The 26,628-nt window shown below is 42.3% G+C and overlaps 2 protein-coding genes across 7 annotated transcripts in view; both read right to left on the bottom strand.

The window, feature by feature from the left end:
• The window catches only part of LOC108649190 (uncharacterized), a 31,687-nt gene extending 19,955 nt beyond the window's left edge, over positions 1 to 11,732 (bottom strand). For 2 of the 6 annotated variants that reach the window (XM_089265248.1, XM_030383945.2), the window contains exons 1-2: positions 11,593 to 11,732; positions 576 to 1,465 (exon numbers count right to left, since the gene is read on the bottom strand). In XM_089265248.1, coding sequence (XP_089121374.1) covers positions 576 to 801 — 226 coding nt within the window. In that variant the 5' untranslated portion in view covers positions 802 to 1,465; positions 11,593 to 11,732. Of the gene's footprint in view, positions 1 to 575; positions 1,597 to 11,592 lie in introns of all 6 variants that reach the window. The other 4 variants (XM_030383942.2, XM_089265250.1, XM_089265251.1 and 1 more) reach the window with 4 other exon arrangements.
• The window catches only part of pnt (ETS transcription factor pointed), a 171,669-nt gene that overhangs the window by 107,802 nt on the left and 37,239 nt on the right, over positions 1 to 26,628 (bottom strand). The gene's annotated exons all lie outside the window — the stretch shown is intronic.

Here is a 26,628-nt window from a genome sequence, read left to right as displayed (position 1 = left end):
TTCAAGTATCTACTCTTGACGGGCAGTTAATTAATGTGGTTTAATTTATGAATGTTTGCTTCGGCTACCCTATTAATCATTAATGACGAACATAAATATTTGGTCGCTCTCGCTTTTCAGATCATTTGTGAAACTTTGTCCGTGGAAAATATTTGGTTTTGGCCGCTTTCAACACAAACTGGACAACGAGAAATACACAAAGGCCATAAACAGCCACTTTCAGTGTGTATTTGCGCTTAATTATGATTTATATACAAATACATAAATACATATTCAACTATATAGATATATATATTTATATTTGGTAGCGGGAAAATCGCCAGATGAGTTCATCTAGCTGGGAGGGGGCAGCGTGGGAGGGGTAACTTGGCGCCTGCATTTGCGCCGGGCATTAGCTAAAAAGCGTCACAGCATCCCAACTTATGGGAGCGGAGTGGTCGGAGCGATAGCGGACGGTTATTGCTGCAGATAAAACGCAAAACCGACGCGAATTTCTACATGTAGATGTGGCTGAATTGTGAACAAAATAAAAAGGAAACGCAAAAAAAAAAGAGAGAATAAAACAAAACATTTACCCAAAGGATCAACTCGATAAATAACTTCCGGCATGACGGGCCGCGTCAGCAGGCACACAGCAGCCAGCAGCCAGGCGACTCTGCTCCAGCCATGGCCCCAGGAGCACTCGTTGTGCACGTGCCGACATTTGCTAGGTTGCTGCTGTAGCTGTGGTCGATCCAGAGCAGGATGCTGGCAGCGCTGCCATTGCAGATGCTGTGCGGGATTTGGCTCCGGCTCGGCCATTGCCACCGGCCAGAGTTGATTTGCTTGTTCTTTGTTGTTGTTGCTGGAGTTGTTGTTGCCTTGCTATTGGCTGATATTGGTGTCGACTGTGTGTATGTTATCGTTGTTTAGCGTCCGCTGTTGATTTGCTATTCTTTATGGTCGATTTTATTGTGCACCCTCAGATTTTGACAATTTGCATTTTTTGAATTTTCATATTTTATTGTTATCATCATCAACGATGGCGTCGTACATACATACATGCATACATACATATATGTTGGCTCTTACGGCTGGTCAATATATGTGCTCCCATTCATGCTGATGCTCATATTCATATTGGCATTCATGCTCGGCGTATTCATGGCGCTCTCATCGCTGGATCGATCAAATACCATCTGCTGTCGGTGGGAAGTTGCAATGAATAACACTTTGTTTTATGTACTTTTCAAATGTATGTTGCCAACCATTAAATATTTATTTTATAGCGTAATTGTATAACGACGCTTCATTGTGTGATTTTAGCATTATGCTCGATATGCTTTAAATTGTAATGCTGCTTGCTATTCGCCCCGCTGCCAAAACAATTAATTGCATTTTATCAGCCTTTCGGGCGTGGTTTGGTTTTTATTTTCATTTATTTGCTTAAAGTGTATATAAATTTTTTGTTTATATTAATTTATTACTGCACATTGGTTCGTGGTACACATGAAAACAAAAAATGTAAACTGAATTTCATTACTCGTTACTGATAACTCGATTATTGAACAAGCGAAAAAGGCAGCCGCAGCATTCGCTTTGAACATTTTTTATTTGCTTAACGATGGAATAAATTATTAAATTATTTATTTTTTCAATTGCACGCCGCGTCTTAATTGGGTTTGGGGGTATTTATTGAATTCGATATTAATTTGAAATTAAAACAAATTTCGCCACTGAAATCACAATTAATTAGTTTGGTTTCAACTCTTCTTTTTTTTGCGATTTTTTTCTGTCGTTTTTATTATTTTTTTATTTTTATTTTGCACACCCGAAAGCGATTCGTTAACAATTATAATAGCAAATAAGTAGAGCAGGATTATGGGTGGAATCCTTCTGGTTCTGTCACTTTCCGCTTAATCCCCTTTGGGCGGCGGGCTTGTTTCATCATGCAAATTTAACCGCCAGTTGAAATGGGTCCTAATTAATTTGGCTAATGGCGACAAGACTTCGCTTGACTAATAACCAACATATTAAGATAAAAACTCAATTTCGTCTAAAATTATCTCAGCTTGACAAGCTGGAAGCTTGTCACCTCTCCGAACTCAAAGTCGGAACTTTTTAAGCAATTTTTTCGCTCTGGGCTAGCCTAACGCACGCAATTTAAATGAAATAATAAAGGCAGACTTTTAATTCCAATCCCAAACAAGAATGCATACATTCTCTTTGTGGCCTGCTCTTGTTTTCTTACACTCTACAGCCTGGCACAGATTTTCTGTTTTTAGTTTGAGCCGAACAAAAATATACATTTTTCTTTGGCTCGTTGCAGTTTTGTATTTTGTCAGCTGGCAACTATGCTAGATTGTGTTCACTAAATTGCTCTTTTTTTTTGTGATTTTCCATCCAGTTCAGTATCCCAGGCGACGGACACTCAAAGTTCTTGCCCAAATGTGGGCTGTGGCTATACTGGCTAGATTAAAAGTACACAAAAGGTATCAATTGTGTTCATTTATCCATGAAATTCTAACAGTGATGTGCGGCTAGCCAGCAACAGCCAGAACCCTTCGAGATGAGTAATGGGCATCTATCTAACAAACACACATACATATACACACGCCCAACAAAAAACACACGCACCGCAAAATGCAAGGCTTCAAGTATTTGTTGTTTGGCTAGTTTTGCTCTTTTTTTGTGTGTGGGGGGAGGGGAGAGCATTGGGAAGTACTGGTTACATCGAGTTAGGGGTTTTTGTTAAGTCTGTAAAAGATGCGAGCTGTTTGACAAAACATTCATTAACTGACACTTTTGGACGTCAGGCCCAAACATGTCCAAGCCGGAAAGCTGATGCCCGGCTTGAAGGAGCGACGCCTGAGCAGAAGCTGATGAAAGCCGAACCCGAGAAAATGGTTTTGCTTGCTAGGGGAACGGGTTGAGTATTAAGCGTGTAGAGACCAAACAAATCCCTTGTTATTCTGAGAGCTATGACTGAGTGTGTTGGCTGAAAGCACACACTAGCACACACTTAGACAAGCACTCACACTCACACTCACACTCACACTTGCAATTCCACTCCCACTCACACGAACACGCACACACGTGCATATGCTTAGCTGGCCCCGCTTGGCTGGCAAATGCTTCTTTATGTTGGCTTAATGTATTTCTCAACGTTTTCTTATTGTTCGCCCGCAAGAAGCCCAAAAACCGCAAACTTTCGAAAGCAAACTTCATATTTTGCAAACTGAGCGGAAAGTGCTTCGTGCCCGGCCCGCACACGCCGCACATGGCCAACGCCATGGAACCCTCTGCTGCCACTAGTGACACCATTATAGATCCTTCTAGGAGCTGCAGCTGCAGACGGCTCGGCATCGGGCCGAGGCACGAGGCACGAGCACGGGCTGGGGCATGGACTGGGGCATGGGCATGGGCAGCGCAGTCGGGGTTTGTCTTTGGTTCGCCTTTGTATCTGTATCTGAATCTGTCGGATTTTGACGTGCCGTCGCAGGCGTTTTTAGTTGATTTTGCTTTTGGCCATTGGTGCTTGTTGAAGGTTTTGTAGTGGCTGTTGCAGCCACCACTCATGATGATGAACTTTCCGCTGAACTTTGGTTTATGGCTTTTCCATGTTTTGCTTTCTTTTTGCAGCTACAGAAATTAATATATACGAATATTTTAACTTTCATCTTGGCCGGCATCCGCTGCCGCAAGCTGCAAGCAAGTCCACTTGAGGGCGAAGCATGTTGGGGTTTTTTTTTTTTTCTTTTCGTTTTCTGTTTTCTTATTGAGTTGGGCTTGTGGTTAGGGCAGCGCACTGGAAAGTACGAACTAGACGGATGTTAGCTGTTGCCACTAACAAGTCGGGCTGCGTATAGTTTATTTATTTGAATTTATTTAAGCGTAAACTTGCGCTCGTAATTTGCTCATCTTTTGTGCTCAGTTCAATTTAGCGGAAAATTGAATTCATATTGAAATTTGTCGGTCAGCGAACTTAAATGCCGCCACCAAAATGCCATGGAAAATGGCCAGCCTGTCGGTTTTTTTGCTGTTGTTGTTTGTTTGTGCGATTTGTATATAGAGACGATTGAAATCAATCGCGCTTTCAACATACACTCGCACGCGCTGAACTAGTTAGCCACAAAACACAAAAATTCAGAGGCATAAAACTCATCAGCGGTTTTTGGCCGCAGCCAGTTGAAAATGCATCGAAAAATGTGTGAAATTTGTACGTGATGCGAGTGTAAATTTAAATTATAGTCGGTGCACTGCTCGCTGATTGATGCAGTTCATCGCTGCAGCTAGCCCGAATGCAATGTGAAATTGGGCATAAGGCCAAGTTGGTTCGCATCAACAGCAATTTACCTTTGCAATGCAGTTTGATTTGCCCAAAATATGGCTGGCTGACAAGGTACGTGTATACACATACATATATGTATTTGTATTTTCATCTTCAGTGCGCTCATAAATCTCTTACAACTGGGCAAATTGGTCCAAAATACAAAATTCATATTCACAGACTGTGATTGATGGCCTCGGCAGATAGGATTCCGAATATGGTAATTTTCGTTGTTTTAGATAGATAGACAGATAGAAGATGAAGGAGCAGAACCCTTTTGCTATGCCGGCTGTCGACAACAGTGTTCGAAAGAGATAAATGCACGCTTAAGGAATCTGAAACGGCTTTCAGAGGTCTAAATCAAAATTATGGCTTAACGTCAGCAGACCCAACGGGGATTGAAAACTTTTCGTAGGTGGTTACCGAGAAAGTGCGTGTGTGCGAGAGAGAGATAATGCTAGAGAGAGAGAGAGAGAGTGGTGTAGAGCGAGTGCGGTTGCATGGGGCTGCTGGGCAGTGAGCAAGGTAAATATTTATTGGCTCAATAATTTGGCAACATTTCGCAGGATTAATGTGCAAATTCCAGCACCATAAATTATTTCCAGGCATATTCCTAAATTTTATTAAATAAATAACGAAAAAAAGAGCCCGTCGCAATCACGAAAAATACGTACGTGTATGTGTGTGTGAGTGAATGAGTTGGGGGCGTTGGATTTTGTTTATTTTTTTTTTACTTTTTTGTGCAAGGACACGCAGCCATAATAAAAACTTGTTGAAAAATTTACGAGCCGAGCAGCATCAAAGGACAAATCGGACGAAACAGGCCCAGGCAATTGGCCACGTGAGCAACCGCTGGCCGGCTTCTGGTCACGTTCCGGTCGCTCGGCGGAACTCTCTTCCTATACCATTCCCTCCACGCCCAGGCAGAATTCCAAGCGCAGGCACGAGGAGGTAGATGTGGGCGGTGGGCGGTGCGCAGTGGGTGGTGGGCGGTGGCCGTGGGCATGGGAATGAGGCAACGACAAGGGCGTGTTTATTTATGTCCTGCCCACCGCTGAAAACTTTAGTCGTTGTACGTGTCAAAAACTTTTGACAGTGCAATGCCTCTCTCCGACTCAAGGAGCCGCCAGCTGCAACTTGGGGCCCCAGCTGCGGGCCTATTAAACGGCACAGAGCACAGCGAAAGCGCCAACGCCGACTGTGTGTCGGTGGTACTGGAGGTGTCCAAAGTACGGACACTGACTAATTTGGTTAGCGGGTCTCGTACAGCCTTCATTGCTAACTAGAATGTGTTATTAAATAATGTTTGGTACATGCTCCACGTAGACAAAAATCACAAACCAGCCACGTGACAAGACCAGAGACATAGACGACGCTACCACTGCCCTCACACACTAAATAATTGATCAGGGTTCGTGCAAATCTCGGAGCATCTGCGCTGTGCGGAATATGCCCCATATTAAATGTGGCCTAGCGCAGGAGCGGAAAGACGTGAGAGTGGGAGAGGGGGAGAGTGGGAGAGCGAGCTAACTGCCCGGGCTTAGGCTTGATGAGGGCATAGTTAGTCCAGTCATGCTGACCACAATTGCCTTTGTCCTTTATTACTTTTACAGCGTGGGTTTTTATGCACGGGCTCAGGCATTAATCTCTCGCTACGCCAAATGAAAGTGTGCCGGGGCTTTGCCATGATATTTCAATAAAGGTAGCGGCGAGCTTTACTTAATTTCCAAACAATTGTAATTAATTTTGCTGGAATTCTGTTGGTGGTATTTTTCGGGCATATCTATTGAATTATTTGATATCTCTTTCAGCTATTTCCAGAAAAACGAAAAACTCATCCTAACAAGTGCACGAAAAATGTTATTAATGCCAAAAATGTAACATCGTGGCCACCTCAAACTGTACCCATAGAGGTACCTGTACCTGCAGCAGTTCCTTTGCCTTTACCTGGGCACATCTTACACACATTATATGAAAATATACGCGCTCATATAATAAAGTGCGTGAGCCACAAAATAACATAAAATGAAATAAAATGAAATAAAATAAAAAGCAAAGGAAAACAAACGAGTGAAACTTAACAAAAAGTGGTTCGTGGCATCAAGGGCAAAAACATACATTTTCCGCTTTACGATGGCATTTGGCGAAAGTAAAATGAAAGGGGCCCGGAACGGCCATAAGATGGCGTGAGGCGATGGTCATGCGGACGGGACGCTGCGCAGCTGCGTCAAATGGCGAAAGAACAAAGCGCCAGCAGCCGCCCTGGTGGAGTCCAAAGCTGGAGCAGACGAACTACTACATATTCGAAAGCGCCGAGTCGAGGACAAACACCACGAACTGCCAGCTGAACAGCTGAGGCAAGTAGCGAGCAGCAAGCAGCAAGCAGCAAGCGGGTTGTGGCGGGGCCAGACGGGGAAGCCGGCGGTGAAATGTTGGCTCTGTTGAAGGCAATAAAATGAAATTACAACTTAATTGTCATAAATAATTCAGGAGATTCCTTGGCAGCGTCGAAAACTCTGCGTTGCGAACGAAATCAGAACGACCCGCAAATACACCCCATCCCTGCCGCCCCGACTCCTGCTCGGCTACTCCATCTAAGAGCAAAGCTCGTCCACCTTCAACGCTGGCGCTTAACGAACATTTTAAAGCCAGCTGCTGATTAAAGTGAACGAATTCGTTCGAGGCAGCTGCAGGAGCAATATTATGTGTTTTATTATTAACAAAGTTAATCCCCTGACCTAGTTACGTTGACTCAACAGACACACTCACACATACACACACACCCACACAGACAACTCGATGGGGAATCGCTGCTGAGTCTCTATCAGATCAACTGCATGAATATAATATTAGCAGAGCTTCACAAAATAAACAGCTGATTACAACCTGATCAAATCGCAAACGTGGCCAGGAGCCAGAAGTCAGAAGTCAACAGGGAAAAGCAAAAAGCGAAACGGGAAAAGGGAAAAGTCAAAAGTCGAATGGCAATTAAATTGAAATTGATTTAATTGCAATCAATTTACGGTATTGCTTATCCAGCCACATGTCAGGCTATTTCATTATTTTCAATTGGCCTTATTTAGCAGATTTTCGACAGGAATCGCATGTGTGCGAGCTGTCCCTTGGCTGTTGCATATTCGTCTATGACAGATTCCCTCAATTATGCAGAGAATATTGTTTGGGCCGATGCCAAACAAAACAACAAGTAAATAATGGTAAATTAGCAAAATGACAAAAGTTCTACAACAATCACACACACGCACACGCGCGCACGCACGCATATACTTGGTAGGCCCACAATTTGGAGGGGTTCGGTAAGCAGCTCCTGATTGCCAGTTAAGAATGTGCAAACAAGCAAACAAACCAACCGTCGCGACGGCAGGGTCTGATTGTGATTGTTAGAAGCTGGGGCGAACATCAGCAGCAGAACCAGCAGAACGAGCAGGAGCAGGAGCAGGAGCAGGAACAGTAGTTGGAGCAGGAGCTGGAGATGGAGCTGGAGCGGGAACGATGCGAAGGCATAGAATTGGTTAAGGGACAAGAAACTGCTTACGAAAACAAAAAGAAAATATAACATGTGTTCAATGCGATGTGAACACACGCTGCGGGTCCTCGCTGCCACCGAAAAGGGGAACATCATATTTCTATTGCTCCCCTTGTGCCCGGTGGGATCCGGTGACTGGCGGCCGGCACTGGAGGCCTTTAAAAAGTAACACTGTGTCGAGCAAACAATCGAACAATTTATTTTGGTTTAATAATAATAAAGAAGGCACAGAAAAGAATGAAAAACTGGAGTAAATGGCGAAACGAGGAAAAGTGCAAACCAAGTGAAAACCCCGGAAAATGTATATAAATGCCCATCAGCAGCTGGAAGGCGACTCCTTTATTTTGCCCTCAACGCATCCACATGCTGTGTGTATATATTAAAAAAGTGAAATATAAAAATAATGTAAATAAACCATTCGCAAATGTACAATGAAAGAAAAACAATGTTAAAAGGAGGGCAGCAGAAACAGTGACTGTGTATAACTGTGTATAAGTAAAAGAAAGCAAGTAATTGCCTACGCCACTTTGTATGCGTCTTGAAGATACCCTAGAGTGGGACAACTTTTATTATTATTAATATGCTCGATTTGTAGATGGGGGTGCTTTGAATGGAGAAATTGGAAAGTATAAGGTGCCCTAGACTGAGAAGCTGCAGACAATTTATTAATTGAGACGTAGTCAAAAAGAGAAAGGTTTTAAAAGGGTCTATAAATAAATTTGTAAGTGAGATTCAGAGTCGTAAAGTGATTTATGTGAGAATTAGTCTGACAAAGTCAAATAAAAATCTGTAAACACGTAAAGTAATGCTTTTCTGGATAGAGAATCTTCAGACCACTCTTAACATGGAAAACGCAGAAAGCTTTTTCATATGCCACAGATATCATAGTTAAGCAATTTGTATAAATCAAAGCAACCTTTGCTATTTTTTAATACTTCATATTGCGAATCAGACTACCTTCCGCGTGCTTAATGCATTTACAGGGTATTTGACTTGCGCATGTATCAATGCAGGCATTAAGCTCGGGTTAAAACATGCTTAAAAACAAAAAAAAAAAAAAAGTATTTAAAAACGGTATTTTACTAGCAGTTATTAAAAATGTAATATAAAATATGGATGTACTACTGCATGAGTGTATTTTAAAGAGGAAAACACATTTAATATTAATTCCATTTAATGTTGCTTTCAACTTTATAAAGGCCAAAAACATATCAAAGGAGTTAATGTGTTCAACGTAAATGTCTGAGCTGCCTGTTTGCATATGACAGCATTGTGTGGGGATATGTGTTGTCTACGCATCAATTTGCATTAACCAGGCCAGGTTAGTAACTGAGATTCTATTGTGTTGGTGGGGTGCCATAGGTGGTAGTAATCATAAATCGTATCCTGGCAACTAGTCAACTCCACTTCAAGTATTAACATATATACCTATATCAAGTGGATTAATGAGCTCATGCTCCTTTATACGTTGGCTCGTGCTCCTAAGTTGGCTTGAGATGCCCTTTGAGTGCAAACAGCATTTTTATTAGCAGCTAGCTGCAAGTTGCATGTTGCATGCTTGCATGCTTGCTGCATGCTTGCTGCTTAGCTACGGATTGCCTGTCTGTCCGTAATAAGATTGTTTAGGGAAGCATGATATGATTATGCTTAAAGTTGCTGAAAATCCAAGCACGTAATTAACTCAGTACTGACTGAGATTTCAGTTTGGCGCCCAGACTTTTTGGCTTTGGCGGCAGGCGTCCCCATTTTCCGTTGGATACTTTCTCATCTTTCGCGATAAACTTGCGATAATTTAATTACACGCGCTGCTCGAAACTGATGCTGTCCGCGATAAATTCAGTCGAAGGCGGGGCCGATGGCGCCGACAGAGGGAAGGGGACGGCCGTCGGGATTTGTGACAGTGACAGAGACATGACTGGGAGTGGCTCGAGTGCCACTGGCAGTGGCAGTGGCAGTGGCATAGCTACAGCTACTGCTACAACGACAGTGACATCGTTTTGCGACTGCGGTAAGTGGCAGCAATGTAAATTACGCGTATTAATATCAATTTATAATCTGAATCCAAAAACCGAACGGGAAATAAAAAAGAAAAAATATAACGAATTTTCGCACAGTCAGGATGCCGGCGATGATGCTGCAAATCCGTGATAAATCCTTAAAAATTACTTTTAATTTCGCAACGGAGAATGCAAAGCCTCAAATTGATGCGGCAGCCAGACGGGGCTTCTTCTTTTTCTTCGCCTCCTCGTTCCAACACCCTTCCCCCACCGTGCTGCTGCACTGTGCACAGCGAAACTGAGATTGAGACAGACAGCGAGAAGAAGCCCTCTGCACCGCCAGTTAGCCAGCCACTCGGCCCGAGTATAAACCGTGGAGGAGGGCCGCATCTAGATTAAAATAAGTCGAGCGATGAAAATAGATTACGCGCGTATTTTGCGAATGATGCGGCCCTACGAAGCAACGCAGACGCTGTCGGCCGTCGGCCGTCGGCGTTGTCGTCGACGTCGACGTCTATGCCTCTGTTTGCCGGCAACGTCAGCAGAGGCGTGAAAAATCCCCCCAATTTAATTTGAGTTTCCCGTTGTTGGCGTCCCTTTGTTTGATTAGTCGATTTTGTGGACTTTGGCGCTAATTGTGCACAACGCAATCACACAACAGCTCAGCTGTGTGTATGCGAGGGTGTGTGTGTTTGTGTGTTGCATATACAATTTGTTAAAGTGCGTTCGGTAGGGGTAAAAAAAAAACAGGCAGGACCGCATCCGTTTATGCTAATCAATTCGAGTTGGCTAGCGCATATAAGAGAGCTCACATTCACACTCACACTCTTACACACATTCACACGAGAACGCACAAGCACACACACACTCTCACCCGCTCACACATGCACACGTGCACAATGAAACATTCTGTTGCCGTTATTTTCGCAATATTTGCATAATTGCTTTTGTTGCTTTCGTTTTGTCGGCTTTGGCTCGACGCTCGGCGCTCGTTGTGTGCCAAATATTTATACATCGCCACGGTGGCAGCAGCCACTGTCGCTGGCTGAGCAGGCAGCGCCTCAGTCTAGGTGGACGCCTCTGGGCTGCGGTCGCACAATTTTTGGCCAATTTCACAAGTTGCACTCTGCGGCGATAGCGCGCACACACACTCGCACACAGTGGCACACACTCAGCTACAGGCAGAGGCACAGGCACACATACACACACACACACACAAACAAGGCATTAGCATATTATAATTAGCACGTTTCCACTGGGCCGAGTGGCATATTTTATACGCATTGCACAAATAACACGGCAAGGCGCACCGCACCGGGGCGGAGGCAGTTGCCGCATTGCGTTTATTGGCAGGATTTAAGGCGACGCCGGAACGGAAAGGCACGGAGCGGAGGCGAACGCGAATGTGGAGATGCTGATAGAGACGGGCAAAGATACGCGGCTCTCACGGCATTTTGGCGCTCTACTTTTGAAATTCGCGACCGCAAACGCTTTGCTTGCCAAAAACGCCGAACGCCGAACACTCACGAGCTTTGGCCACCCCGCTGCGGCGACTGCTATTGCCGATGGCCTTCGAACGTGTCAACAGCATCTGTGGTGATGCTGATGTCACGCCGACAGCAACAGCGACAGCGACAGCGACAGAGGGCAGCGGACGAGGGCAGCAGCGGTAATAGCAGAAGGAAGAACACCAGCAGCAGGAGCAGCACCAGCACAGCCAGCGATAGGCACACAACACTTACAGTACGAACGATGGGAACGTCGGGCGCCCATTACGAACACATCAAGTAGAAGAGCAGCAACCGCGCGTCGATGTCTACGTATCCACTGGTCCCGTTAGACTGGCGCGCTTCCCTCACGAGCACGCACAATGAGCCGTACGACACTGGCAACAAACTTGCCAGCGCTCGTGCTCAGAGTGAGAGAGAGAGAGAGCGCCGAAAAGCGATTTCAACCCTTAGCAACATTAGCTCGGCAACATGTTGCTAACGCTTGCTATGATCCAAGAGTGAAAGCAGGAGATCAATTGAAAGTTGTTATGTTGAGAGAACAAACGAATGGGTGTTCTGTTTAATTTATGAATAGTAGGTTATATTTGTAGCTAAGCCAATCAATGATTAATTTGTCATATTATCAATAAATTATTTGAATTTACAAATGAAATATACAATATCATGTTATGCAATGAAACGTAACTTGATTTGTCTATGTTTTCTATTTTATTAATATTATTCATATTATTACTTTTTTTTTTTAAAGTATGAGTACAAATCAATAAATAAAGTATATAATTCATACGATTAACTCTCTCACCATAGCAATCTAAAGTGCGCAAATATAATTTAAAATAATTATTCATTCATTGCCGTACAACGAGGAAAACAAATATGCTAAAAACCAAAGCTGCATTATTCGTATACTCATGCATTCTGAGTATATAAATAATACAGCTAATTTGTTGACTATTTTAAACACTTTTAGCCCCGTTTTATTGTGCAGGTCAGAGCTAAAGTATTTTAAACTTTCGTGAATGCTTGGCAATTGTTGTTTTCCTCTCTCACTCTCTAGACTCATACTGCACATGTTGCCAGCAGCATGTTGCTAAGCGCAACATGTTGCCTGCCGAGTGAGTGCCAGCAAGAGAGAGACTTTATTTGGAAACTCTTATACCAGAATGCGCAACACATTTTCTAACGGTCACTCCAACTGGCCATATTAGACGTTTTGAAGACCTAATTTAATTCTAATTTATGTAACTATTGACAACAACAGGGTGTTAAGAGAAACTCTTTTCACGTGTGTGAACTGTAAACAACCAATTGGACCAATGTGAATTAAATGAAGAGCTTCGAGTGTCTGGCAATGTGAGCTCAAGTCTTCATTCATTAAATGAAATTAATGGAATGCCATTGTTCATTTTCCTTTTTCCATGAAATAATTCAGTTGAGCATTATTAGCCAAGCAATTGACGTTGACAATGATTTTTTCTCTTTACATTCAATTTAGAGCTAAATGTGTTTCTCCTGCACACACATTACACATGAATCAATGCAAACTTCATTTTGGCTGGCTTTCAATGTACATATGTATGTATGTATGTATGTATGTATGTATGTATGTATGCAACTCTTAAATAGTAAGTACTACTTACACACACGTTGCTGCTGCCACATGTAAACAGAACTATACAACAATGTCCTTATGTGCACTTGGGCGACTGTATGTGTGCGTGAGTGGAGGACTTGATAAAATGAATTTGAATCATGTCTAAGCAGGCGATTCTCATGACTGTCAGACGCTCCGGGCCATTTGCATAAGACCAAGATAAATATATTCCGATTGCCGACCCACAGACAATGTCAGGCGCTGATCGACCGGTTAAAGGTTAACATGCCGCCACGTGCACATACACATACATGCATACACACATATGTATATGTGTATGCAGATATGTGTTTGTTGAACCTGAGGCCAAGCCTTTGGCCTGTTTATTTGTGTCGCTGGGTCGATTGAGCATCGGTGATTAAATCGATGCGGTGTTACGTCTGATTGAAATTTCGCCATCCGATATGCATTCGAGTGATTGGTTTGGCAATTGTGATTGTGAGATGCGGATTTTAATTGCGATTCGACATTCATTTGACCATCCTCACACGCAGATACATATGTGTAAGCTCTGATTGAAGTAAATGCACTTATTTCGAATTTAATTCGAATGACATGTATTTGCATATAACATATGTATGCATGCAGGCATGCATGGACTTCATTTGATATACTATATGTATATGTATTGCACATATGTGTATATATAGGATGTGAAACGTACTGCCTTACCGAGTGAAGGTCGAGAGTCGTGGCCCAGTTAAGCAGATGCGTGAATTTATTCTCAGCCCTAAATGTGGAGGGAAGCAAATGAAAACTGTGACCAAACGGAGCGCTCAATCGCATCGAGTGATTTCATGTTTAAATGTACATATAATGAATATTCAACGACAGCCACCTATTTAAATGTTCATTTTGAATAAATTATTGTTTGGTAAACAATTGAATGTGGCGCCTACACGTTAAGCCCCATCCGCACTCTCGACTACTCTGGCCCTGGCTGGCTGGCTCTGGCTCTGGCTCTGGCTATGGCACTGCCTCTGGTCCTGGCTCTGAATCTGGCGCCGGAGTTGCCGTTGACGACGCGTCGTTTATCTTGGTGAAGCGGAAATTGCGGTTGAGTTCACGCTTAAAACTTTTGTTGCCAACTGATTATCGCTGACACGCCGTGAGCTCCAGCTCTGGCAACAACAAGTTGCAAGTATAGCTTACCCAATTTACAACACATACACACACACACACACATACATATACAGACGAATTTATATTGGCATAGGCATCTGTATGAGCGTGCGTGTGTGTGTGTATGTGCTGCTTTTGCATGGAAGCCCACATCGGGCACATTTGCCGTCTACTGTCGCAGAACGCCAAAATCAGGCAGCCAACTCTTTGCCAGTGGCCCGTCAGCTCGACAGTTTGGCGATAATTAATCAAGACCATCTGCATTCACAGGGCGTAAAAATGAAATGTCACAATAAAACCATTTGCGAGTCCTTTCCCATAGACATGGACAAAGCCCACCCAGAGCTACACCCACAGCCACCCACACACACACACACACACACACATACTTAGTCGAATAGCCGACACTAGCGACAATTAGCTTTTGTCAGAGGGCATGACAAACGGATTATATAAACGCCTCAATCATTGTGGCAGAGCGTAGAGTCCGCGACAAGAAGTCAAGGCAATGCCAAGCAAACCAACTGACAGACGGATGGACGGACGGTAAAATAAATGATTTACACAGAGAGAAATCTCGTATACATAATATAAGTGAAGGCCACCCAACAAAACATACACACACACATCTCTATAGACAAGTTTGCTTTATTATCGTACAAACGGACAAACAAGTTTTCATATTTCGATTTAGGAAACAATTACCAAAGGGAATACGTCTGCCATTCAAGCAAATTGAGCGTATGCCAAAGTGTTATATTTGATATTTATGTGCTGTCTACCTAGTCAACAAGCTTTTAGTAAGCAACACACATACATACATACATACATATATACATTTATGTATATGTATATAAGCAGGACATTCAGACAACTGTTTGTGTAAATGATGAATCCCTTTACGAACTTTGGCCTCGCCTGCACAGCGACTGCTCGGGGCGCGACACTTGTAAAGCTGTCACAACATTAATCAAATCGGGTAGTGCAAAACAAATGCATGCCATAAATTTACAGCTCAGTCGCCATGCGGCAATTGTGCGGTCCGTGTGGCTGGCCAGTGAAAGTATTAGTGAAAGTATGTCCTGATGAGCTTCACAGCTGTGCAACTCTCAGCAGCTCGTGCCATGGACTTGTGATAAATATACTCTCGTGCATACTGAATCGTTTAGGCAAGTGAAATCGCAGTTGAATTTACATGCCAGAGCTTTAGTGTTGCATCCGCCACACACACACACACACACACATATACATATATGTATGTATGTACGTGGCACAGAGACACATATATGGGCATGCGAATGGCTGTGCTGACGGTAAACAGCAATTGGGACTGCGATCAGCTCGTTGATGCGCAAGGACATTTGACTTTCCGGCTGTTGAGCATCTCGTTTAATGACGCAATGTCGTTGGCAATGATAATGATGCCGCTGCCGGCATCAGAGCCGACTGTGCCACAAATTTGCACCTGTCTGCCTGCTGGCTTGGCGGCGCGACAAGTTTGGCATGAAATTGAAGCTTACGCCGGAGGCCTCTCTGTACAAATGCCGTCACCAGCCCCGCCCGACTCGCAGGGACTTGATAAAAGATGAATCGAGTGCAGCTCAATTTTCTAAAAATGGACGCACATTTGGCCAAGAGCTATGTAGCACTCGCGCTCAATATCCTCATTTAAACAGGAGTTCCACACGTACAGCAAAGAGTAGAGAGCTATTCTCCTGCTGCTGCCCCTCACTGACAGAGTCGACAAATAATTCATGTTTACTTAACATTTCGCACAAATTGGCAGCCATAAAATAAACAAATTGGAAACTGTTCGTGTTCAAGCCAAATGCATTGTTAACGATAAGTCCCACCGCATGCAAAATGGCCATGTATAAATAATAAATATATGCGCATATACATACATATATATATAATGTATTTCTACATATTTACTCAGCATATTAAGCATATGCTGCTATGACTATCGACCTAATCATCTATTGTTTGCCAGCTGTTCACTTCTTTTATTTTAAATATTATTTTTATAATATTCGATAGCCGATTCATTATCATAATGCAAAAGTTAATAATTTGCATTTTATTCAAGAGCACATCTGTTTCTATTAGAGCGAATTATCTCTCAGCAGAACTGGAATTTGTTCGTTGGCTGATTTAATTTGATTGGATTTTGATATTGGTTTTTATGCGCAGCAAAAATAACTAAAACCCATCACACTAGAAAACTCATATTCTACAATCAAAATTTTAATAATAGAGAGAGCTGTAATTTGTATTTCACAACGGATTTCAATCAATTATGCAGTATATGATTTACTTATTCTACTGTCTCTCAGTTGCAATATCAAATGCGAAATAAAAAAAAAAAAAAAAAAAAAAAAAAAAAAAAAAAAAAAACCTATAAAAATTGTTTAGAATATTCGTGAAACTAAAGGGAAAGTAAGAGACTCTCGTACTAGTCATGAAACCCACATTTACTATTTTCAATTGGTATACAAACTTATTAAAACATTAAGTAGAATCTCTTTATACAAGAAAAGAAAGATAGAGTAACATATGAGACTCTTAGAATACAAGTAAAATTATAGTAGAATTATTTACTAAATAGTCCTGCTGCAATAAGCGATTAATCGCACCAATAGTAGCACTGATCTGTCATGGAACCTCGGAATATATGTGGACATGTGCTAAAGTAAATCAGAATATTTCTGCAAAATGCAGGGACAAAATGCCAATGGGTAGTCGAGGCGAATTGATAATGACATTAATGTTTCGCCATTGACGTTTTAAGCTCTCTTTGCGTAGGTGCATCCTACCAGGACGAGGGCGGAGTGTCAAACAGAGTTTGGAGTAGGGACAGCAGACAGCCGCAAGTGATTTCGCTTTGAACCAAGTTAAACACCTAACACGCTGTGAATCGCGAATCTCGGCAAATCCACTCATGTGGAATACACTTAATGTCCTCACATGCTGCCATACCGAAAGGAACCCAGAGAGAGAGAGAGAGATAGAGGGAGTGAGAGTGATGCAAGCAGAGAGTGCGAAAGATACGTCGACTACAGTCAGCGTCCTGGTTCTGCTGCTGGTCCGACCTGACGGGTTCTGCTCCCTAGTCCTGATGTGTTGAACACAAGAGCGGTGTGACTGGCGCTGCCTTCTCTTCCGCAATTGCGCCAAAAATAAATTACGTTGTGGAGGGCGACACCGACACCAACAGCCGCTCAACCGCTCACAAAGAAACAAACGAACACTTCTTTTTTTTTTTTTTTTTACATTCACACACCCACACATATGCGTGCTGATATGTATGTGTAACTAAGGCGACATGCTCCGAATCCTGCCGATCGACGTGGAGGGTAATGGCACATGACACGGACACAAGAGACGTGAGACGCGAGTCGCGGGATGGGGGATGCGGGACGGTCGGCAAGCAAGGGGTGACGGTGGGGAAGCGCGTCGGGCTATGGTGGCGGCACACCGCCTAATTCAGATTTTTGTGGGCCTGTCTGGGCTCTTCCTTTCGCTTATATCAGTCCCGCCCTGCCGCCTGTTGATAAGGCGGGATACGCTTGACGTTGAAGCATGCCATGTAGTTTTTCTTACCCAGCAAACAAGACACACACGTGAGTGAGGGTGCGGTTGTGCGTATGTATGAGTGTGTGAGTATGCGTGTGTGTGCGTATGTGTGTGAGACACACTTTCACTACAATGCGACACCACATACAGTGGGCTTGTCTGCTGACTTTTTTCCCAACATGTTTCGGCTGCTCCGCTGCTCGCTGCTCGTCTGCTTCGCTGTAACGATGAGCGGGAGCGTCTTGTTGGCGTTTTTGCCTTCCCTTCCGCTGTTCCGTTGAAGCCACGTGCGGCAAACTTGCCACTTCCATCGTCTGGCCCACACGTGCAGCTGCGGTTAGTTTTCTGTTGCTCTATCCATGGCATAGAGCACTGCGTCCCTTTGAGCATACTCGTCTGGCTGCCTTGGTTTTCCTATGTAATTACGTCCATGTGATTGTGCGGTGTGTGTGTGTGAGTGTGTATGTGTGTGCGTTTATGTGTGGTGAGTGTGTGGGGCATCGGAGCTGGTGAGCGCGGTTTCTTTGTCGCACCAACAAATGTGGTGGCGCTCATTGGGTGGAACAGATTGGTTTAGAGTTGATTTGATGGGTCGGGGGAGCGTCGTACTGAGCAAAAATAGAGTCTCATTTAACACAAAGTTGATGTTTCAATTTATGCGATTCGTTAAGTTTGTAGAAGAAAAACTGATTTATCTTTAAGCCAAAGCAGAAAATGTACGAAATTGCCACATCAAATCGATGATTGAAAATTATTTAAGGAAGGTTATTACTAAATATTACTTCTAATAATACAATTATTATGAATAAATATAAATTATTTAAAAAATAGCTACCAATAATTTAGTTATCTGAATTGAAATTCGAGCCATGAAATTACTCGAATTTTTTAGTTAAATTTTAATTGAAATCAAATTTTTCAATTTTGATTTATTTTGGCGGTCGCATTTGCCTCGCCGTGATTTAAGTGAATTATTTTAAAGCTAATTATAATTTGTAAATTAAGCTTATAATGACGTTAATGGACCCACACATATTCAAACTGTTTAATCAGCACGCTCTGACACCATTGCCGTCAATAAAGTCCACTTGTCAACTAGCCGGCCAGCAACTGTTGTGGCTTACAGTGTGCACTATGCACATTACACAGGCACACACATGCACACCAATACATAGAGTAATATATGCATATATAGTAATATATATACAGTCGCATGCATTTACGCTTGCATACATTGTGTTTCACCCTATCATATTATGCCCTCCGTGGCGACCGGCGCACACGCCTTTGTTTGAGCCGCCAACGTTGTCAGCGCCCTTTGTTTGGCCAAGAGAAGTAGGAGAGTTAGAGGCAGAGACAGGAGCAGGAGCGGGGGCAGGGGGCTGAGGTGGGTAGTGAGGTGGCGTGGTGCGAATTCGATGACTGCGTCTGCGGTTTGTCGTAGGTCTGCGAGCGTTGTGCTACTTGCTACTTATGGGGCATGCCGCACCTCTGGTGTGATGGGTCTGCTGGTGTTGCTGCTGCTGCTGCTGCTGCTGCTAGTAATAGTCGTTGTTTTCGGTTGAGTTGTCTACCCCAGCTGTGTTCGGTAGGTAGGCAGAAACACCATGCATGGCACTTTGTGCCATTGTCGCATGGCGTACATCTTCTGTTTCGCGTTTGACTTGGTGCTTGCCAGCAGAGTCGAGCCCCAGCACGGCATGGCATGCTGAGAAATTGGCGGAACAATGTGTACAAGGTGGTCCTAATGGCGCATGCATACATACATGTGCACATATGTATATTAGCTAGCTCGCTCTCTCTGTCTCCCGCCTCCCCCCATTCGATGTGTCATTAGACGCATAAAACGCATAATTTTCGCATAAAAGCCCAAAGCTGCAGCTGATACTAATCAGCAGCGTTTGATTATGAGTTTAAAAAGTTGGCTCATTCGAGAATGATTCAAGTACTTTGTAAATTACTTTAGTCTCGCCGCATGTGAAGTTCTGCAAAACTGCCTAAACAGTTATAAAGTTTGCACCGACCGCAATCTAGAAACAATATGATAATCATGTTAAGTTGCGAGTCTATTGAATACATGCTACAATAAAAACGGCCGCAGGATTGTTTAAGCATAAGTGGTTGCAACCCCTGGCAGTGAGGCACACGTGAAAGTGCTAACGTTTATGTTGGCTTGATTGTGGGTGGGATTTGTGGCAAATGGGCCGAGCTGAGGGAGTGTCCGTGCGGATGTGCTATAGTGTATGTGTGTGTGTGTGTGTGTGTGTGTGCCCTAGGGTGCGAACTGATTGCGAGCTATTTTTGTGTGTTTCAAACAAAATGGGTGTTAAATTGAATTTATCGCTTGACCAAAATGATTTTGCGCCTTTTGCCTGCCGCACGGCGCCTTAATTAAATTTCACAGTTTTAGTTTATTTTTAAACGAAGTTGACAACGAAAACAGGTCATTAGGAGCATTATCGCATCATAATTCTGTCAGTGCGATAACAAAGCTCTCAATTCAATTTAACTACCACACATGGCGCTCAGCCTCTGCCGCTCGCCGTAAGCGCCCTACAGATGTTGCTTATGTGGATTTTGAGGCCCCGTAAAGCTCGGTGCGTATACCGAACACGGACTGCGATGGACCTGGGGGATTGTCAATGGGTAATGGGTATGGGAAATGCATGTACTATGCATACAGACAATACAAGTGTGCGTGTGTGTGTGTGTGTGTGTGTGTGGGCTCTGGGAGTGGGCCAGATTCGTTGTATTCATATGTAGTTGGCCAACTGGGACTGTTTTCAGATTGCCATCCCCCCGAGAGTGTCGCTCTATAGCTGTGAGGCGGTTGGGCAACATCTATTATACTATATATGAATGCAGACGACAAGCGATATTGTATCATGTTTGATGTTGTTGCTGCTGCTGCTGCTGCTGCTGCTGGTGTAATATATAATTTGGGCAGCAGCACAATCAAACATCTGTCAAGTGCTTTACAAAATTGGGGCCTTGTTTACTTTTTATCAACGTTGCCATAAATGAACTTGTCCAAACGGCAAATGGCTCCTGTTCATGTGCATACGAATATGTTTGCATGCATAAATGGCAACTTTTGAATATATTAGTTGGATCGTTTACAGCAATCAGCGTGCGGCTGCCACTCAAAAGTGTCTGTGAATGTTCGACCGCCCCTCGAGTCCTTCGAGCCCTTCGAGCCCATGGAGCCCTTCGATCCCAGCCATCCGCATATCGCCCTTGACAACTGTCTGTTGCCCAAAAGTCTGCGTCCGATTTCTGGTTCGTTTCGCTTTACTCGACGCTCGGGCTCGGGCTCGGCCGGCATTTCAAACGTAAAATGCCAAGTAGGCATTTCGGCCATAAGAATTTGCATAATTTACTTAGTTGAATATCCGACAACCGGCAAAGGGACTCGCCACTCGCCAGCAAGCAGGCAATAGGATCAACCATACAGCACACTAGCCAGCCAGCCAGCCAGCCAGTCAACCGACTGACATCAATGGAGATGTTGTTTCTTCTCTCGTCTGCCAGCAATGCCAGCAATAGCTCTTTATTCAAGCATTTAGGCAGGGCGGAGCAGAGGGAAAAACGCTGTTGATAAAGTTTTGCAACTTAAAGTGGCGCAATTCGAACAGCAAAGAGTGATTCCCATTAAGTGTGTCACTTGATCCCTGTTCATCGAGTGTTATAATAATCCATTTACATGTCTACCTTTAAGTCCTTGTCGTTGCGTGATTTTGTGTGTGTGTGTGTGTGTGTGTGTGTGTGGGAGTGTGTGGGGGGTGTCTGGCTTGCAGAATGTAATTTGCATAACATTCGAAAATTGTCCCGAAAAGTGACACATATCAGTAGGCCGCACGTTAAAGCGTCTTAAATGATTATATGATTGTTATTTATTTAACCTAATTAGAATTTCCACATTATGCACTACTCTCCCTCTATATGTCATTGTTACCCGACTATGACAGCATTGTGTGCATTGTGGGCATTTTGTGGAATTTCGAGAAAATAATTAATAATAAATCATCAGTCGTGCAAAACTTGTGCAATGCGTCAATATCTTTTGTAATTGCAGCAATCAGAAATAAGCTATATTTAATGGTTAGCTCAATGCACTAAATTCTTATTGAGCTCGAACCTTGGCAGACTGCAGCTCAAGTTTCGCCTCCAACCGCTTGTGGGTGTCTCGAGTAGTTGAAATTCCTTAGGTGTTCAATGTGTTGATTTTATGGTACTCAATAGGAGCATGTAAAATCCACTTGAATGTTTGCTTGTTCGACTTGCTGTATGCTCTTACTCTAGTGCTAGTAGAGTGTCTGGAGCTTGATTTACGAATGGCCATGAAATTAACATCTGTTTACTTATATCGAGCGTCACTAATTGCTCCAGGCATTCCCCACACTTACACACACACACACACTCTCTCTCTCTTCCCCTCTATAAGGCGCTTGCATACACACACACACACATGTGCATCCGCTGCGCTTCACAATTCTGATTGATTTTATGTGACTTGTAAGTAGATTGTCATAGATGGTCGCTGCCCTCGTCGGGAGCTACCCGAAATATTTGTTTTTATGACACTCGGTCGCCCTTCCCGTGCGCCTCATGAGTTTGAATAATTTGAAAACGAAGCGCTCACAGAATTTAAAGTGAAACTGACTCGATTCTGGGGGAAATAGCGAATGCCGCTTTAAATGAGTCGGGACGCGTCTACACATATGTGTTAAATATGTATACATAGATATATCTATATATTGGTGCTTCTTATGAAAAACTTTCCGAGTCGGCGACTGTGGACAATGTTTGATGTGGCTGACGCTGAGCAGGCGGACGCGAGGTCGTGCTGCATATTTCTTTCATATCTTCTTGCATTTCTTCCATTTTAAAGGCGCCATGAATATGTTACGAAATTTGAATAACAAATAAAGTTCATTATCAAATTGATTGTCCGTTTAGTGGCCATAGAATAATAGTTCGCGATATATATTTTATAATATCCTTGGATAAATGCAGTTTCAATAAAAGCTTACTAAACACGTGAAATACAATATCAAAATCCCTTTTACAACACTGCAAAAGCTTAAATTGAATAACGGAACCTGTCGAGCTTAAAAGCTTCGTTTGAAAGTGGTTAATATTCGAGCTTACAAAACTTTTAACACAGGGTGTAGCAGGCTGCAAGGATTCTCTGTTTAATTGAAGGCTGCAACCGAAACTTTTTACCTAAGTTGAAATCAGAAAAAAATAGTATTTTTTAAATTATTCCAACTATAGAATATATTATATATACATATGTATTTTGAAGTGCCTTATATATATTGGTACTTCCTATGAATATACACAATATGAGCTAAAAACGAAGTTCTCTAAGAAATAAAAAGATTTTTGTTTGTATCCTGGCATAATTGTTGAAGATTCTAACAACTAACTAACTCTTTTATCAAATATTATTTATTTATTTGTACACATATTCTATGTACAATAGATTATATGCATACGTATTGTATATTGAATATATTAAATAGTAAGAGTCACAAATATGAAATCGTAGGATACCTAATATTAAACACAATATAGTATAAATAAAATTATTTAAGTTCTTTAATTAACTCCATTAAACACTTCTTCCTCTTAAGGTGTTCACATTTTATTACATGTATAGAATATAATTATATATGATTGATTTATAAATGCTCTCTGTTGCAGACACAAATGAAGGCTTTATGGCTTTGTTATCTGATGTCAAATTTTCGAATAATAATCTTGTGTTTTGTTTATAAATTAACTAAGTCAGACAATATTTTCTGCTTTCTTTCTTTTTCCAAGTCAACTGCTGTGACTCTCACAGCGCAAAGAACTCACCGTGATTTTGTGGGCTGAAAATGTTCTGCAGCGCTTGGGCCAGCATGAATTCAGTCAACAGCCATAATAAGATAAGAGCCATAATTGAATTCACTTCTTGTAACACGCACAAAAATCACTGGCACTGTGTAAGGAAATGTTCACGCAAGCGCTGGTTCAAAGGAGACGCTCCGCGTTGGTAGGTAGGTCTGACACGGCTGACGTTGGCCGAAGAAATGAGCAACTGCGTCAGGCAAAGTGCAGCTCAAAGGATAACCAGCATATGTATTGTTTGCGTGCTGGCGCATGCATCGCCCAAGCGCTGTATCCGCACATGTGTGAAAGGACAGTTGCCCCCGTGATTCGGTCGTCTAGACAACTCCAAAAGAAACAACGACACCAAGAGGAGGCCAACCATCTATGGTAATGTGTGCACACACGGGCTTTTGCATACGCTGCATGGGCTTGGCCAGCTAGCAGCCATCAGCAACCAGTTACCAGCTATGAGCTATGAGCTCCAGATGTAGATGGTTAAACCTTTGCGCAGTAATGGGCGAGTCCTTTACTTACGTATAAGCTTCGATGTTTGCCGCTTTGCTGGGCAGGAAAAGGTGCAGCAGTGTGAATGTATTTTAAGCGCAGGTCCCACCAACAAATCGTTTCTTAACCATTCGCCATTTTAGTTAAAGTTTCTGATTTAAAGACTTGAAGCAATGTGACTAATTTGAAAGGATTTGCTACACTTTCTGAGCCCACAAGAAACCCAAATCCATTTCTTCTACATGCAAAGTGCATATGGAAATAGATAAACATATTTATATTTATATTTGTATTTACACAAAGGAATACCGTTTATGACTGTTTAACCGCACTTTGTTTTATTAATTTGCCCGGGTGTAAGAACACAAAAGGACATTGTGGTACACGACATCGGCTTTCCGCCCGCTTGAGTTCCAAAAGATGCTGGAACTTCGTTAAAATGACAAAGCGAAATAAAACTGACAATTACTCGATGGGTGTCGTGGTTATCGCGACCATCAACATTGTTGTTATCGTTGTTGTTGTTGTTGATTGCCAGAGACAATTGGAGACTCATTTACATTTACCAAATGAATGCGAATGTGTCGGCATGTCGAGAACGATGGCTGGTATTCAGTGCCACCTTCCATATATATGACGGCATTGTTCGTCCAAATGCCTATAAGCCGTGCAAATTGAATTGCCACGGTTACGAAAGGATCGTCAGCCTTGCTTCCACGATGACTCTTCAATGAGCTTTCAAAACTTGACAAGCTGCCCTTCGCCTACTCTGCTCTGCGTGAACAGCTGCTTCAATCGCTTTATGACAAATTCCATAATTTCCTGCCAAATGAGCGCACAATTATAGCCCAAACGTACAAATGTACAAATGTACAACTACGAAAACAAAGTTTATTCGTTTATTCGATATGAAATCAATCAAATAAAAATGCCAATTCACAACAAATAAAATGTTTTTCTTTTTTCTTTTTATGTATTATACTAGTTGCTGACCCAGTGTTTGATATATATTAATATATATACATATATACATTGCTACATATGTATATAGATTAATAACATGGGATAATCGATTTGAGATGCATGATTTTATGAAGCCCATAGAGCCCATAGAATATGAAATAAAATTCTGTTTATATATACTAAAGCTTAAGACTTTGGTCTTTAATATGAGAAATTCAATGTATTTGATGAGAAAAATAATGCTTATGCTTATCGGGTCATCAATTTTTATCAATAAAAAGTAAATATTCTGAGAAATCGAGAAACTTGAACTGTTTGTTGTATACAGTATAGCAGTATCTACATAAAATTAAAATAGGTAGTTCCTAGGATTTTACATTTACTTTCTAATCAGCATAGAAATGGACAGGTGAGCAGATAAACAGATAGATAGACGAATGCACGAAGGATATAAGAGGATATGTACATGAAGGTTTATATTTTCAAAACTAGGTTATATTACTGCTTTAATATGTAGTGGCACATATATTCATATAATTTCTATAGATAATTTAATCACAGTACATTGCTTAGACTAAGAGCCTAGCGGCTTAATCAATGTACAATTTACTTACACATTTATGTTTAGCTTTCACTGTGTACTTTATGTTAGTCAAAATCTAGATTTGTTGTTGGCAATTTGTGTGCTGTGACATGAGACGTACTAAACATTTATACACACATACAAATATATATGTATAGACGTACATTAAAGTCCCTCGTATCCTGCTGTCAGTGTAGGGAAAAAATTCAATTTTGTAAATTGCGCCCATCACAATGAAGACGCAGAGCTGAAAGTATGCAAAGCGGCAAACATTTGGTTAAATGCCAACAAGGGATTAATAGAGTAAACCAAAAGCGAAACAGCCACAGAAATATTGCCAACGGTATTTTTATTTAACGAGAAACAATCACAAAATATCACAAAGTTGCCGCCGTCCTTTATTAGGTGTCAACACATGCAGCCCAACATTGTGCCCCGAGAAGGTCTTCGACTTGAAGTTTTTGGGTTCTGCCAGCTCAACTGTCCTTATTTTGTTAAGAAACTATTTAATGGGTTTTGTTCGCCGCCGTTTGTCCGATGGCGAGCCCCAACACTTTAGAGTTTAAGACCAGTCCCTAGAGTGCACCATGAATTTCATTATGCAACTTGGCAGGAGAACTGCTCCTGCTCCTGCTACTGCTACTGCTCCTGCTGCTGACAAGGACACAATCAAACGACCGATTTATGTGGAATTTCTGAATATTCTTCTTTTCGGTTGTGTTTTTTTCCCTTCAGTGAATAGCTGAAATATTCGTAAATAGTTAAATACTTGAGGGTTGACCAATTGATTGGGTTTTTATTGTCAAGTAATTCCAAGCTCACTCAAGTTATTTGGCCACAAAAATTATTGCGCAGTAAACTAATCAATTAGCAGAAGTTTGGATATGTGTCAGAGCGAAAACTTATCTCATGCATCTTAACTAATTTAACTCAATTCTAATCTAACTTCTTCCGTATGCATTAATGTCTATATAATTTCAGGCGT

The sequence above is a fragment of the Drosophila navojoa genome, chromosome 2 (genome assembly GCF_054131105.1).
Source record: "Drosophila navojoa isolate 15081-1374.11 chromosome 2, UAZ_NAV_1.0, whole genome shotgun sequence".
NCBI classification, from domain to species: Eukaryota; Metazoa; Arthropoda; class Insecta; order Diptera; family Drosophilidae; genus Drosophila; species Drosophila navojoa.
This window is presented reverse-complemented; position numbering and strand designations above follow the sequence as displayed.